Source organism: Ictidomys tridecemlineatus, chromosome 11 (genome assembly GCF_052094955.1).
Source record: "Ictidomys tridecemlineatus isolate mIctTri1 chromosome 11, mIctTri1.hap1, whole genome shotgun sequence".
Classification (NCBI taxonomy): domain Eukaryota; kingdom Metazoa; phylum Chordata; class Mammalia; order Rodentia; family Sciuridae; genus Ictidomys; species Ictidomys tridecemlineatus.
In genome coordinates, this window is record NC_135487.1 from 75,324,327 (window position 1) to 75,338,426 (window position 14,100).

Here is a 14,100-nt window from a genome sequence, read left to right on the forward strand (position 1 = left end):
ACTGATTTAATCACCTCCACCCTTTAAAAATATATTTATTTTTATTTTTATTTTTTTCAGTGGAAAGTATTGAACCCAGGGACTCTTTACCACTGAGGTACATTCTCAGGCCTTTTTAATTCTTTATTTTGTGACAGGGTCTGCTTAGATGCTGAGGCTGCCCTTGAACTTGTGAGATTCTCCTACCTCAATCTCCCAAGTAGCTGGACTAAGGCTTATGCCATTGTGCTATTTCTTTTTCTTTTACTTTTCTCTTTCCTCCCTCTTTCCTCCCTCTTTCTTCCCTCCTTCATTTCTTCCTTTTATAGTGCTGAGGATTGAAGCCAGGGGTCTCACATCCTAACCTGCAACCCCATCCCCTTTATATTTTATTAGAGATAGGGTCTCACTAAGTTGCTGAGGCTGGCCCTTGAACTTGTGATCATCTAGCCTCAGACTCCTGAGTAGCTGGGATTAGAGGCTTATGACAGATGCAAATGGAGGCAGAAATTCCAAGTTTGTTACATTTGTAGGACCAAGTGAAAAATTGGTGTTTTCAGCAAAAGCAGCCTCTAAGTCATTGTTATAGTAACAGGGAGCCAGATGTCATGGGGCCTTCTAAGACACTGTTGAAAACTTTAGTTTTTATTCTAAAAGAAATGGAGTGAGACATAAAGGGTTTTGAACTTGGATGGACTATAATCTGAATTGCACTTTTAATGCAGTTTTGGAAGCTTTGTTAAAAATAGATTGTGGAGGTTAAGAATAGGAGAACAGTTGAAAGATGCTGATGGCTTGGACTAAAGTATAGGAGTGAAGGTGTTGAGTAGTATTTGGATTCTGGATCTCTTTTGATAGTAGAGCCAAAATTGGCATTGTAATATATATTCCAGATTTGTAAATTTGTTTAGTGAGAATCTGTTATGATTGAATGAATCTTATCAGATATACTAACTAAATAAAGTTTTCTAGATTGTCAAAGTATGACATACAATTGTTAAAAGAAAATCTTTAGACAAAGTAAATCTGAGTTATTTGAACAAGAAACAATTAATGAATAAATAAGCTCTCAGAATCAGAAGAGGTTCAGAAGGGTCTACTCTACCACATCGACAGTAGGTATTTATAGACAGAACATGGAAGTAAAGTACAGAAATAGCTTGATGGACTACAGTTAGGCCTTTGTCTTAATGGACATGATCTAAGTTGTTGACTACCTGTGATTAGATGACATGTCACTGCTTGTCTTTCTTTTCCTTCCTTCCTTCCTTCCTCCCTCCCTCCCTCCCTCCTTCCTTCCTTCCTTCCTTCCTTTCTTCCTTTCTTTCTTTCTTTCTAGTGGAAATTGAACCCATGAGTGTTTTACCACTGAGCCATACCCTAGTCCTTTAAAAAAAACTTTTTTTTTTTTTTTTTTTAATTTTGGGACAGGGTCTCACTAAGTTGAACATGCTGGCCTCTAACTCGAATTCTGTAGCTTCAGCCTCTCAGGTTGTTAAGCATGAATTATTGACTTTTGCTTCTGTTTGGATGAGCTCTGGCTATTACCAAAAATATGTACTCCTAAGTTAGGTTGCAGTTTATTATGTAAGAACTCAAAGGGTGGATATAGTATCAGGTCAAATGTTAATTTAGCACAGTGTAGTTTTCACACACACACACACACACACACACACACACACACACACATACACATGTATACACACGTACACACATGTACACACACACAGAGTGATATACAGTAATGAGCCATGATATACAGTATAGCATTTTTTCCTTCTTAGGTATACATGTCTTATATTTCATTTCCTACTACCTAAATGGTGAATCTTTTGAAGAAGAGAAAATTTTTTTAAATACTTATTTTCTAGACCTCTTGTTTCCAGTACTAATCTCATGGTAAGTTCTCTAATAACCCACTGATTTCAGTTGAATTTCTTTCATATCAGTTTACATATCAGTCTAGCAATATTGTCATAAAGTAAGGTGTTTTGTCAGCTTTCCATTATAATGAACTATATGAGATAATTAACTCATAAAGAGAAATGGCTTATTTGACTAACAGTTTTGGAGATTCTAGTCCAATATCAAGCAAACCAATTACTTTGGGCCTCTGGTGGGTGTGCCAGATGACAATGGTGGGAAGTACCTGTCAGAATAAACTGCTTACCTCATGGCCAAGAAGTGAAAGAGAAAGAGGCTAGGGGTCCCACAAATCTCCTTCAAGGACATGTCTCCAATGACTTAAAGACTTCCCACTTAGCCCTACCTCTTGAAGGTCTATAGCACTTCCAATAGCACCACCCTGGGGACCATGCTTCTAACATATTGACCTTTGGGGGACATTCAACTTCAAATAGGGAATGGGAAGGAATTAAATAGTGGAAAGGAATGTCAAAATTGGAAAAATGTAAAACTTTCATGAAGTAAATTCATTTGGGGCATAATTTTGTGATATTATGCTTATATGTGTATCTATTTAAAGGCATATCTATATTTAAGTATAAATGAAAATACATATGTCAAAGTAGAGAGTGTAGATGATTTAAAATTCTTTTATTTGAATTTACCACTGTTTAAGCAAGTTGAGATAATTACGTAAGAAAACCTTGCTAATATTAAAAAACAAAATTTGGGGATATTTATAATATTAAAGAAACTCATTTAGTCTTATTTTTGTCTTTTAAAGATAATTATGACTTGGAACCTGCATCTGAATTAGGAGAAGACTTATTGAAGCTTTATGTGAAACATTGTTGTCCAGATATTGATATTTATGTTGATGGAAAAAGGTTTAAAGCTCACAGGCAAGTAGATGTGATTGATTTGGTGTGTTGGTTGTGATATTGGAGTATAGAAGAGTGATTCTCATTTTCTAATACAGTGGTTTTCAAGCTCTACTCCATGTAGGCTATAGTGATTCCACAGTGATTCCTCAGGGAGTCTCTGATAGGGGAAAATTTGGGGTATCAAACCTGGATTTCCCGCCTGCAGGATCATATATGCACATGCACATTTCAGCCAGAGCATATCTCATCTGTTCTTTGCATTGGACATAAACCTAAGATTTCATCGATTTCATTAGATGAAAATGTTCTGTGCTTGAAATGGGTTTGAAAGCCACTGTCACAGAAAATGTAGTTAATGCAGTTTTTAATTTTATAGACATTATAGTATTAAGAATGGTTATTTCTATGTGAATGACATGTATTTTCTCTGAATACATTTTGGCATAAATTCTGTGATACAAAATAGAGGATTCTCATAAATAGCATTGATTAGGAGGTTTAATACTTCAGTGTACTTTTTAAAAACCCTGTTTTGCTTTAAAACTGGGTTGCTTATACATTCTAATCTTTTAGATTTCAAATTAAAATCTGCTGCCTGTTTTGGTTAGGCTCTTTTGATTGCAAGTCACTAAAATCTGCTTAAAAGAAGAAAAAATTTCATAGGAAATCCAGATTATCTGTTGGAACTCAAGGTAAATAAGTACAGCTGGGTCTTACTAGTAGCTAGAATCAGAACCAGAAATCTGAAGAACCAAAACAGTACTCCTTCTATCTATTTGTGTTTTAAATATGAATACATTATTCATATTTAAAATCCATAAGTTATTCTGGTGCTTTTAAGAGGAAAAACTAGACTATTTGCAATGGCAGGGAGCAATTTTCTAGGTTCAAGCGTCCATAACCCTTAATTACATTAGCAGTAGGTTTAGATTACAGGACTCTACCAACTTAGAATTCATTCTGGTTTTTCCAGTTAATTGACAGCACACATTGCCAAATTATAGGATTAACGGTTTGAACTAGACTATTTATTATTAAAAATTTGAAGTTTTCTCTCTGGGAATATGTTATAAATCTATGTACATACATGACACTTTTTTCCTAATTCTTATGAAATCCACATTACATATAGTAAAATATAAAATGTAATATGAGTTAATACATATATTTTTATATGAGTATATTTTCTAAATCAAATCATGATGTGTGTGTGTGTGTGTGTGTGCACGCGTCTCTTTTTTACCAACATAATTTAAGATTTTATTTAATTTTATATCCAGATTTTTCTTGAGACTATATGTGCATTCCACCAAAGTTCTTCTTAAATAACCTTAAAGCTATGCTTTCATACAAGGAAGGCCAGACCCTGTGACCATTTGCAGTTTGTCCTCGGTGTCTATATTTGGCTTTTCTCTGTGTGCTGTTTAAGAATTAGCTAACAGAACTGTGTTTTAGGAGCAGGATCCAGAATATTAGGTTTGTATTCCAGGACAATACTTGCTCACTTTCTGGTTTGTTTTGTTTACTTCTCAGTGAAAACAAAAATTCATATTAACTAGGAAGGTAATTTCCTGAGGAGAAGTTTAAGTTCTGACTACTTTATGGCCCTTATGTAAGTTACAATAGCAAATTCTAAATCACAAGATTACCTTTGTAGTTCAAACTTGAGCATCTCTGTTTACTGCATAATAATTTTATTATGTAGTTCAAGGAATACTAGGTCATAGTTCAGAAAATACATATTGCTATAAACCTGCATATTCTTCTAAAGCCCAACATCAGAACTTTTTTTATACCTTTATTTTATTTATTTTTACGTGGAGCTGAGTATCGAACCCAGTGCCTCACACGTGCTAGGCGAGCACTTCACCACTGAGCCACAACCCTAGCCCAACATCAGAACTTTTTGAAATACTTCTTGTTCTAGATGATCATTATTAGCATTTTTCACATGACTGCTTTAATTATTTTCAATTATATGTACTCATATATTAAAAGATCCATGCAAAATTTATGATCTTAATTGTATTCAGTTAAGGTTTCAACATTTAAATCAGTCCAGTTTGGTAGTTTAATATGTTTAAATTGTTATGGAAACTTAGGAATTTACTCTTCTACTGAGTTAATCTTTTTCTGATGCTCAAGTTGCTTACTTAAACACATCTATAATAACCTAATTCTTCCAAGATTATCTTGCCATTTGCACTGTCCTTCTTTACCTCATCCTGACATGTCTAGAGCATTTTATATACCTAAAGGCAATCTGATGCCAATCACTTGTTGATAGTGGTACACTTAAGCCATATTGGTTAACTGTGATTGATTAAGTGTGTGTGGACTGTGAGCCAGTCTTCCTGGGTTTTAATTTCAGCTTCACTAATATTAGTTGCATGGATTTGAGTAAGCCATTTAACTATTCATTTTGTCCTTTAGTATCCTCATCAAAGATGGGAATTATACAAGTACTTACTTCATGAAGTGATTGTGAGGATTACTTATTATACTTAAAACAATTTAAACAGCATCTGGCACATAGTACCATATGTGTTAGCTGTCATTACAATTACAGTGGATAGGCCTTTAATACAAGCTTTTGGGCAGATAGTAGCAACAGCCTCTATGCCTATTATTTATAAGGAGCAAGCAGTGAAACATGGTTTGAATCACTTGCATTTCTTCTTAATTCAAAGAAGAATAGGTTAGCAGTAGACCTCTAAGGCAGGCCACATTTTACCACACTTTTCTCCCTCTAAGTAGCCCTTACCCTCTCTAAAATATAACTTCTTCATGCTTTCCTTCATCTTTGTCCTTATTTATCGCCAACACTTCTACTCAAAGCAGAAATGATGAGAGCTCTCTTTGTTTAGAGGTTGAAGGATTATAATAAAAGATTGTCTTGCCAGTTGCACTAAGGATCCCTTAGTTTTTTTAGATCCCAATTATTAGTTATGTTTCTACTTTTCTGAATATTGTATTCTGGAATTGTACAGTACATTATCCCTTGTTGTAGACCTCTGTAACATTATCTTCCTATCTGAATTCCTGTCCTTTACCAAGTGAATACCATCAGGATAGTGTACATTTCTCTTGGCTTATATTTCCTCCTGTCACCTTTAGTCTAACCCTAAGTACCTACTTGATATATCGCATTGCTGATCTCCTATTTTATAATGTGCTTTATTATTTTAATATTTAGTGAGACAAATTGAATGTTATGTTTTTAAGATAATTTATTTGTTGCACTCTACATTCTGTGATTAAGATTGTCCTTATTGAAAAAGGTAGTGATTCCTAATTTTAGCTTGGTAACACTCAAGATCTTTCCTTTCTTATCAGTGCCTAATATTATACTATTAAACATTCACTCATTGGGCTAATATGCTGTTAAATCTCCCTGTATAATGTAGGTTTCTGTGAATATTTAGCAAATCAATATAGTGTTAGAAGATCAGTGTTGTAGTCTGGGTCATGCCACAATCTATATGTCCTGGCTGAAAATTTATATGAAAATATATGTATACTGGCTGAAATTTTTTTCAGAAGTAGCAGAGCTTAGTAATTGTGAAGAAAGCCTGAGTTTGCATTCTATTTTCACTAGTTAATATTTGGGGATTTACTTAATCTCTCCAGTCTCAATTTCTTTATTTGTACAACAAATAATAATAGTAATTTTAGCATACGATGGCTGTGAGGATTGAATCAGATAATGCACATTAAGTACTTAGCATACCTAAATGTGTCTGGCATATTGTAAGTTTTCAAAAGTATGTATTATTTGCTATAAGTATATGTTAGATAACCATAAGAGAGACATAATATTGCCTGTTCTACTTTGTCTTATGTCAGGAGTCAATGAACGATGACCCAAATGTAGTAAGTGGATTTTTTTTATATGAAATAACAAAAAACAAAGAAGAATATGCAATAGGGACCTGAAAAAAACCCTAAATATTTACAATCTGGCCCTTTGAAGAAAAAGGGTCAAACAGATTCTGTATTCAAATTACTTCATAAAAGTTTTTACTCTCTTATAGAAATTTGAACTAGCAATAATGTATAAACACATAGATTTTGCAAGAAAGATGAAACTTTAATTAGCAAACTCACATTTAAAAAGAGATTGATCTGGGGCTGGGGTTATGGCTCTGCCATAGCACACTTGCCTGGCATGTGTGAGGCACTGGGTTCGATTCTCAGCATGCATATAGATAAATAAAGGTCTATCAACAACTAAAAAAATTTTAAAAAAGAGATTGATCTTATGGTGAAAGATCTGTGAATGAATGTGTATTTGTTTTTTAAAGTAGGATGAAATGATTGTTATATAAAAGTTGATTTTAAAATCCTGACCTTTTTTCTGATTAATCAAACAACTACCAGTTCTAATTGTGTTAGATAATAGAATATCCATTGTACTTAACAATTTAATTTAGGAAAAGCTAATTTAATGAAAGCTGTGGTCAATGGATATCATAAAATCTCAAGAGAAAGTTAATAGCCTTTTATAAGTAATGATTTCCAAAATATTTGCAAAGGAGGCTGGGAGTGTAGCTCAGTGGTAGAGGTCTTGCCTTGCATGCACAAGACTCTAGGCTCTAGGTTCAATCCCCATCACAGAAAAAAAATAAAATAAAATAAAATTTGCTAAGAAGTAGGATGACTAATAGTGACAGCTCCAGAAAATTTATATTCACTACTCTGGTTTTAATCTATATTTAGTTATGTGAGACTAAAGTAAAACAAGTATGTGTACACAAACAAATCTTTAAGCAAAAAAAATTTAAAAATTAGACCCAGTTTAAAACAAAACAAAACAAAACACTCTTCTCCTAGAGCATTTCTGAATAATCCAGGCCATTGTTCTGCCTGGAATAGTGAATCTAGTTCAGCTAACATTAGGAAGTATTGAAGAGCAGCATACCAAAGCAACAGCAAGGGGGAAATTAGGACATTTTTGATAGAGCCAGAAGCAGCATTGTCAGTTGATATTAAATTTAATCAAAGGAGAAAAGAGTTTTTGACATGTAGGAACATATTTTTAAAAAGATTTAGCAAAGATTTTTAATACACCGTGCCATCTATCGCTGCATTATTATTTTTATTATTTTACCTGAGGCATGATCCTAATTAAATAAGGATGTTTTCTGAGTTTCTATTTTAAGATCCGGGCAATCATTTAAGCCTCAGATGCTTTTAATATTACTCAGATGGAAATGGCTAACATGCTGTGTTAGCTCAAATCTTCTGAGAAGCAGACACAAAGATGGGGTTAGACTTGCAAAGAATTTATTCGGGTAAATACATGTGAGAGAATATGAGGAGGAAGCCAAAGACTGAGAAAGCTATAAGACTGCAATCCCAATCTGACCCTGAGTGAATAAGAAAGGAAAGAAGTTACATCGTAGACAGTACAGTTCCACAGGAGATTTGGCAAGGCTATTGAAAAAAATTCCCAAGCCAGAGGCTTTGGAGAAATTCTTGTCTCCCAAGAATAAATCTGCCTTTATTATCTCTTCTAGGCTCATTTGCAGGGACTAATTTATAGCTTTGAGACCAGTATGGTTTGGATACCAGGATACTAGAGCTGGGATCTTAGGTCAGTTTATGAAGTTTATGATCAGAGAGATGCATTCTCATAACTGGTAAATCATGGCATGCTACATATTTATATTTGTATATCTTTGCCACTAGTCAGGTAGAGTATGTAGAGTGAAGGATAAAATTCTAATCATATTCTTTATTAAAAATGATTTAATGATCACTTATGTGCCAGATACTATATTTGATGCTGAAAGTAAGACTTACAAAGAAATACAAAACAAAGTACAGAGTATGAAATGGATTGTATTTATTGAAATTCAACATTGTTAATATATTAGAAAAGATGGCCATGAAAAAATTATTAGGATATCTAATAAACTGTTAACATTGCTTATTTGTATAGAGTACAAATAACCAATGTTAACAGTAAACAAGGAAGTATGGAGAGAACTAAACTTGAAGTAAACAAGGAAGCATGGAGAGAACTTAAAATTTTTACTTCATAAATTCTGATTCAGTGTTTTATTACAGACATTTTATAACTAAAATTTTTCTTTTTAATTTGGCTTTCCATGATTTAGGAAAGAATCATATATTGCTTAATATTTTAAAATGTGTTTATATAGACTCAGTCATACTCTAAAGAAACTATCTTTGGCTGGGCTGGGGATATAGTTCAGAGGTAGAATATTTGCCTAGAATATGTAAAGCCCTGGGTTCAGACCCCAGCATGGCAAACAAATAATCCAAAATCTATATTTGTCCTCTGACATAGAAAAATAAAAATTATATACAAGCCTTACATTAAGTATTCACTTTATTATCAGGTTCTATTACCTTTTCTTGTTCTTTGACTTACTCTAGGTTTAATATATGCTGCTTTTTATTATTCTAAAGGTGGAACCATAGATCACTGATATAAAACTTTTTTCTTTTCTAAGATAAACACTTAAAAACTATATATTTTCTTCTAAGCACTGCTTTAGCTGCATCCTGCAAATTATGGTATATTTTCATTTTCACTCAGAGTATTTTCTAATTTTCCTTTTAATTTCCTTTTTTCACCAATGGATTATCTGGAAGTATATTTAACTTCCAACTGTTGGGAATTTTTCAGCTATTTATTAATTTCTAGTTTAATTCCATTGTGGCCATAGAATATATTTTATTTTCAACACACTTTATTGAGATGTGTTTGATAACTCAATCTGTCTTAGTAAATGTTTATGTACTTGAAAAGATATATTGTGCTGTACTGGGATAGAGTGTTTCATAAATGTCAAATTGTTTGACAGTATTGTTTAAGTCTTACATATCTTTAACTAATTTGTCTACCTGTTCTATTAATTACTGAGAAGAGTGTTGAAGTCTCCAAGTGTAATCGTGAATTTGTCTGTCTGTCCCTCAGTTCCCTTCAGTTTTTGCTTCATGTATTTTGAAACTGTACTTGGTACATACATATTTGGGATGACAATTTCCTCATGATGAATTGAGCTCTTTTTAATTATGATACATCTCTTTTTAACCCAGGTAATATTCCTTGTAAAGTATACTTTGTTAATATAGCCATTTCTGCTTTTTTGAGATTGATTTTGTAGGTTATATCTTTTTACATCCTTTACTTTTAACTTCTCTGTGTCTTTATATTTAAAATGGGTTTAAAATTAATTTCTTATAATTATATCTTACCTTTTAAAATCCATTCTCATAATTTCCTTTTAATTAAAATATTTAGACCACTTATATAATGTAGTTATTAATACATTTGGGTTAGTCTACCATCTTTTTGGTTTTCATTTTTTCTTTGTTCTGTTTTGTCATCTTTTCCTGCCTTTTGTATTAATTGAGATTTAAAACTTTTTCAGAATTTTAGTTTTTCGTTCTTTTTTTTTTTTTTGTACTGGGGATTAAACCCAGGGGCACTTTACCACTGAACTATATCACCAGCCCTTTTGAAAGTTTTGAGACAGGATCTCGCTAAACTTTGTTCTAGTTAGCTTGTGGTCACTGTGAACAAAATACCCAACAAGAACAACCTAGAGCAGGAAAAGTTTATTTTCAGAAGTCTCAGTCTGTAGATGACTGACTCCATTGCTCTGGGCCCAAGTGAAGCAGCACATCATGAAGGGCCTGAGGGAGGAAAGCTGCTCATGGTAGATTTAAGAAGCAGAGAGAGAGAGAAACAGACAGCCAGACACACAGTCAGGATAGGCCACAGGAAGAACAACCTTCTAGAGCATGCCCTCCAGTGACCCAGTCATGCTCCACCTTCCTACAGTCATTCAAGCTAGAATGGACCAATTAGGTCACAGCTCTCATAATCATTTCACCTCAGGATATTCCTGCATTAATAGGAGCTTTGGGAGAACACCTTATATCCAAACCATAACAGTTGAAATTGCAATCCTCCTACCTTAGCATCCTGAGTATCTGAGATTATATGAGTGTATCACCATGCCAAGTAATTAAATTTTTGTTTATTTTCACTAATGTGTGTAATTTTTGCTTTTTTTCACTTGCATTGTTATTACCACATACCTTTAATTAGTGTTATATATCTTTATGTACAACATTAGAATCTATTCCCTTTCCCCTCTGTCTTTTATGCTATTTATATATTTTGTATGGAAGTTCTTTATTTAATAAGTGATTTGCAAATATTTTCTCCCAGTTGGTGACTTGTCTTTTTTGGAGGCTGATCTTAAACTTGCTGTCCTCCTGCCTTTACCTCCCAAATAGCTGGGATTACAGGTATGCACCACCACACTGGACTCAATAATGCCTAGCACAGAATAGAAGTCAGTGGATATTTGTTGGGTTACAGAATGAATGATTGAGCATTTTATTTGAGAAGATAGAATGGAAACTGAAAATAATCTCTCCTGTCATTTTCTGAAACCTAAGATATAACCTTTCCTGGGCTTTATTTAGGTGAGTTCTGAATGAGAACTCAGAACTTTTATTGTTGTTATTCTCTTTTTTAATTTAAAAAAAAATTTTCACATGACAAATTATTGCAGCCTCTTTCTTATTGCTGTTTTCTCAAATGGGTTATGTTATTTTAATGCAAATAGGACTTCCTTTTGCTTTTGGGTAGTGGTTAAACTAGATATTGATTGCTTTGTTCCAGTTAGGGATTGAGTTGATTCAAAACTGGATTTCTGTTCTAACAAGAACTTGTCTACTTACTGTTCACTCTTCATCCTAGGGTATGACCCTTCAGGGCTAAACCCAAATCCTAGGTTAGCTACCAGAACTACTCCTTTTTGTAGACCCAAGCTCTTTTTTTTCTTTTTTTCCTGACAGAGATAGAATTTAGGGGTATTTAGTGAGTGACCTAAATTCCCAGCCCTTTTTATTTTTTATCTTGAGACAGAATCTCACTAAGTAATTTAGGGCCTCAAGAAATTGCTGAGGCTGGCTTTGAATTTGCAATTCTCCTGCCTCAGCCTTCTGAGTCCCTAAGATTTCAGGTGTGCACCACCACACCCAGCTCCCAAGTTGTAATTTTTGTCCCATCTAGCCTTTGAAGATGCCAGAAGTTATTCTTGGCTTCCCAAACATTGCTTTCCTTTTTGATTTTGCAATCATCTCAGTGGAAGAAATTACTTCAAATGTTTGAGTCTCCTCTTCTGTCTTCTCTCATATAACTTGTCTAACAACTATGGTAGTGTTCTGATGCTTTTAAATCATGTTTTATTTTCTCGTGTATGTGTGTATGTTATACGTATTCCGTCTTTTCTATTTTCAAGAGGATGATTGGTCTGAGACAATGTAGTAAACCATTGCCAGAAATGTCTTTCTCTTCTCCCTATTTTTCTAATTCTTTCATACCATCCTCCACTGGGATATTTTCCTCTATATTTCATTAACTATCATGTTCCCAGCATCTAGAATAATGTCTAGCACAGAACAGAAGCCAGTGGATATTTGTTGGATTACAGAATGAATGAATGAACATTTTATTTGAGAAGATAGAATGGAAATTGAAAATAATCTCTCCTGTCATTTTCTCAAACCTAAGATATAACCTTTCCTGGGCTTTATTTAGGTGAGTTCTGAATGAGAACTCAGAACTTTTATTGTTGTTGTCTCTTTTTTAATTTAAAAAAATCTTCAAATGACAAATAATTGCAGTCTTTCTTTTATTGCTGTTTCCTCAACAATTCCTGTTAAGTAGTATCTTAGGTCTTTATTTCTCCATTTTTAGGGATATATTACTACTCTTTTAGTAATTGGAAAGGTTTTAATTATTATTATTTAAATTAAAGAGTTTTCAAGAGAAAAAAGTTAAAAGATAACAACGGCATTGTAATTAAAACACTTAGGCATAAATAAAAGCTTTAATTTTTATTGTAATAATTGCAGAGTGAATACAAACAAGACAAAATAGATTGCTGTGTTTTAGGTAAAGATGAGCAGTTTTATAAAAATTATGTTTTTACATAGTATATAAATGTTTCCCTCCTCTTCCCTTTAGGGCCATTTTAAGTGCCAGATCCAGTTATTTTGCTGCAATGCTGAGTGGATGTTGGGCTGAAAGCTCCCGAGAGTACATTACTCTTCAAGGGTAAGCATAATTTTTACAAGACAGCGTGACTATAAGTGATTGCAAATAATACTTCATATGAAGCACTTGTGAATCTGTTTTGCCTGTATGATCAATGAATATTTCTCATGTAGTAGAATTCAACTAAATAACATTTTCTGAAACAAGAGGTAGGAGAGAGCATTTAGTAATAGAAGTAGTATATTAATCTGCTCAGGATTCTATAACAAAATGCCAAAACTGGGTGGCTTAAACAACAAAAACCTATTTTCTCACAGTTCTGAGGACTGAAAGTTGAAGATGAAGGTGTCAGCAAGGTTGGTGTCTGACTAGGATAGCTACCTTCTTGCTGTGTGCTCACATGGCTTTTGTTCTGTGGTGTCTTTTGTAAGGATACTGATCTCTCAGATCTAGGTTCCATACTTGTGATTTAAATTTAATTACTCCTTAGAGGCCCCATCTCCAAATATAACCATACTGGGAGTTTGGGCTTTACCATATGAATTTGGGAACACATTCAGTTCATAACAGATAGTTTATGATATGGAAGATTTTAAATGCCAGGCTATAGACTTTATTATCCTGTAGGTAAAAAGAATATATAAATGGATCTTTTGGTGACATTTTATCATCACTACTGAAAAACAGCTTAAAAGACGTATGTATCCTACTGATAAGATCTCTTTCTTTATGATCAATTTGAAATATCCACTGAATATAGGAAGGGTAGCTAACAAAAGCCAGAGTCTCTAAGTATGGCAATCCTAAGGATAATCAAAATTATACTTTGTGTAATTTTGAAAACTTGTCCAACAGCTATGTTTCATATATTTTAGACTTCATTTTTTAAACTGTCAATCCACTCTTAATTAGAATTGCATTCATTAACAATTCAAATAAAAAATAATACTAGTTTGACTCAGAATTTAACTTTTTGGCATTCATTAAAAATGATATGTTTGTGTAGTGAGGCAAAAGTCAAAAGAAGTATGATTATGGGATCTTACTAATTAGCAAAGGAAAGTAATTTCTTTCCATGGAATAAATTTTAGTGTCTTAGGTTAGTGATACTTTTAACTACTTGATATCTATTATGTATATCTTATTCCTGTCTTCAAATAGATTCTATTTGAAGTAATAATATCTGACAATAACACTATATATTTTGTGTTTCTTCCACATTTAGTATACCATAACTTTTAGAATCCGTCTTTGAGATAGAGAAGGTATTTTAAAGTTAAA

General features: G+C 33.2%; 1 protein-coding gene across 3 annotated transcripts in view; it reads left to right on the forward strand.

The window, feature by feature from the left end:
- Btbd8 (BTB domain containing 8) overlaps window positions 1–14,100 on the forward strand; it is a 78,480-nt gene that overhangs the window by 18,067 nt on the left and 46,313 nt on the right. For all 3 annotated transcript variants that reach the window (XM_005327733.5, XM_078026728.1, XM_078026727.1), the window contains 2 exons: window positions 2,669–2,786; window positions 12,790–12,879. In XM_005327733.5, coding sequence (XP_005327790.2) covers window positions 2,669–2,786; window positions 12,790–12,879 — 208 coding nt within the window. The remainder of the gene's footprint in view (window positions 1–2,668; window positions 2,787–12,789; window positions 12,880–14,100) is intronic.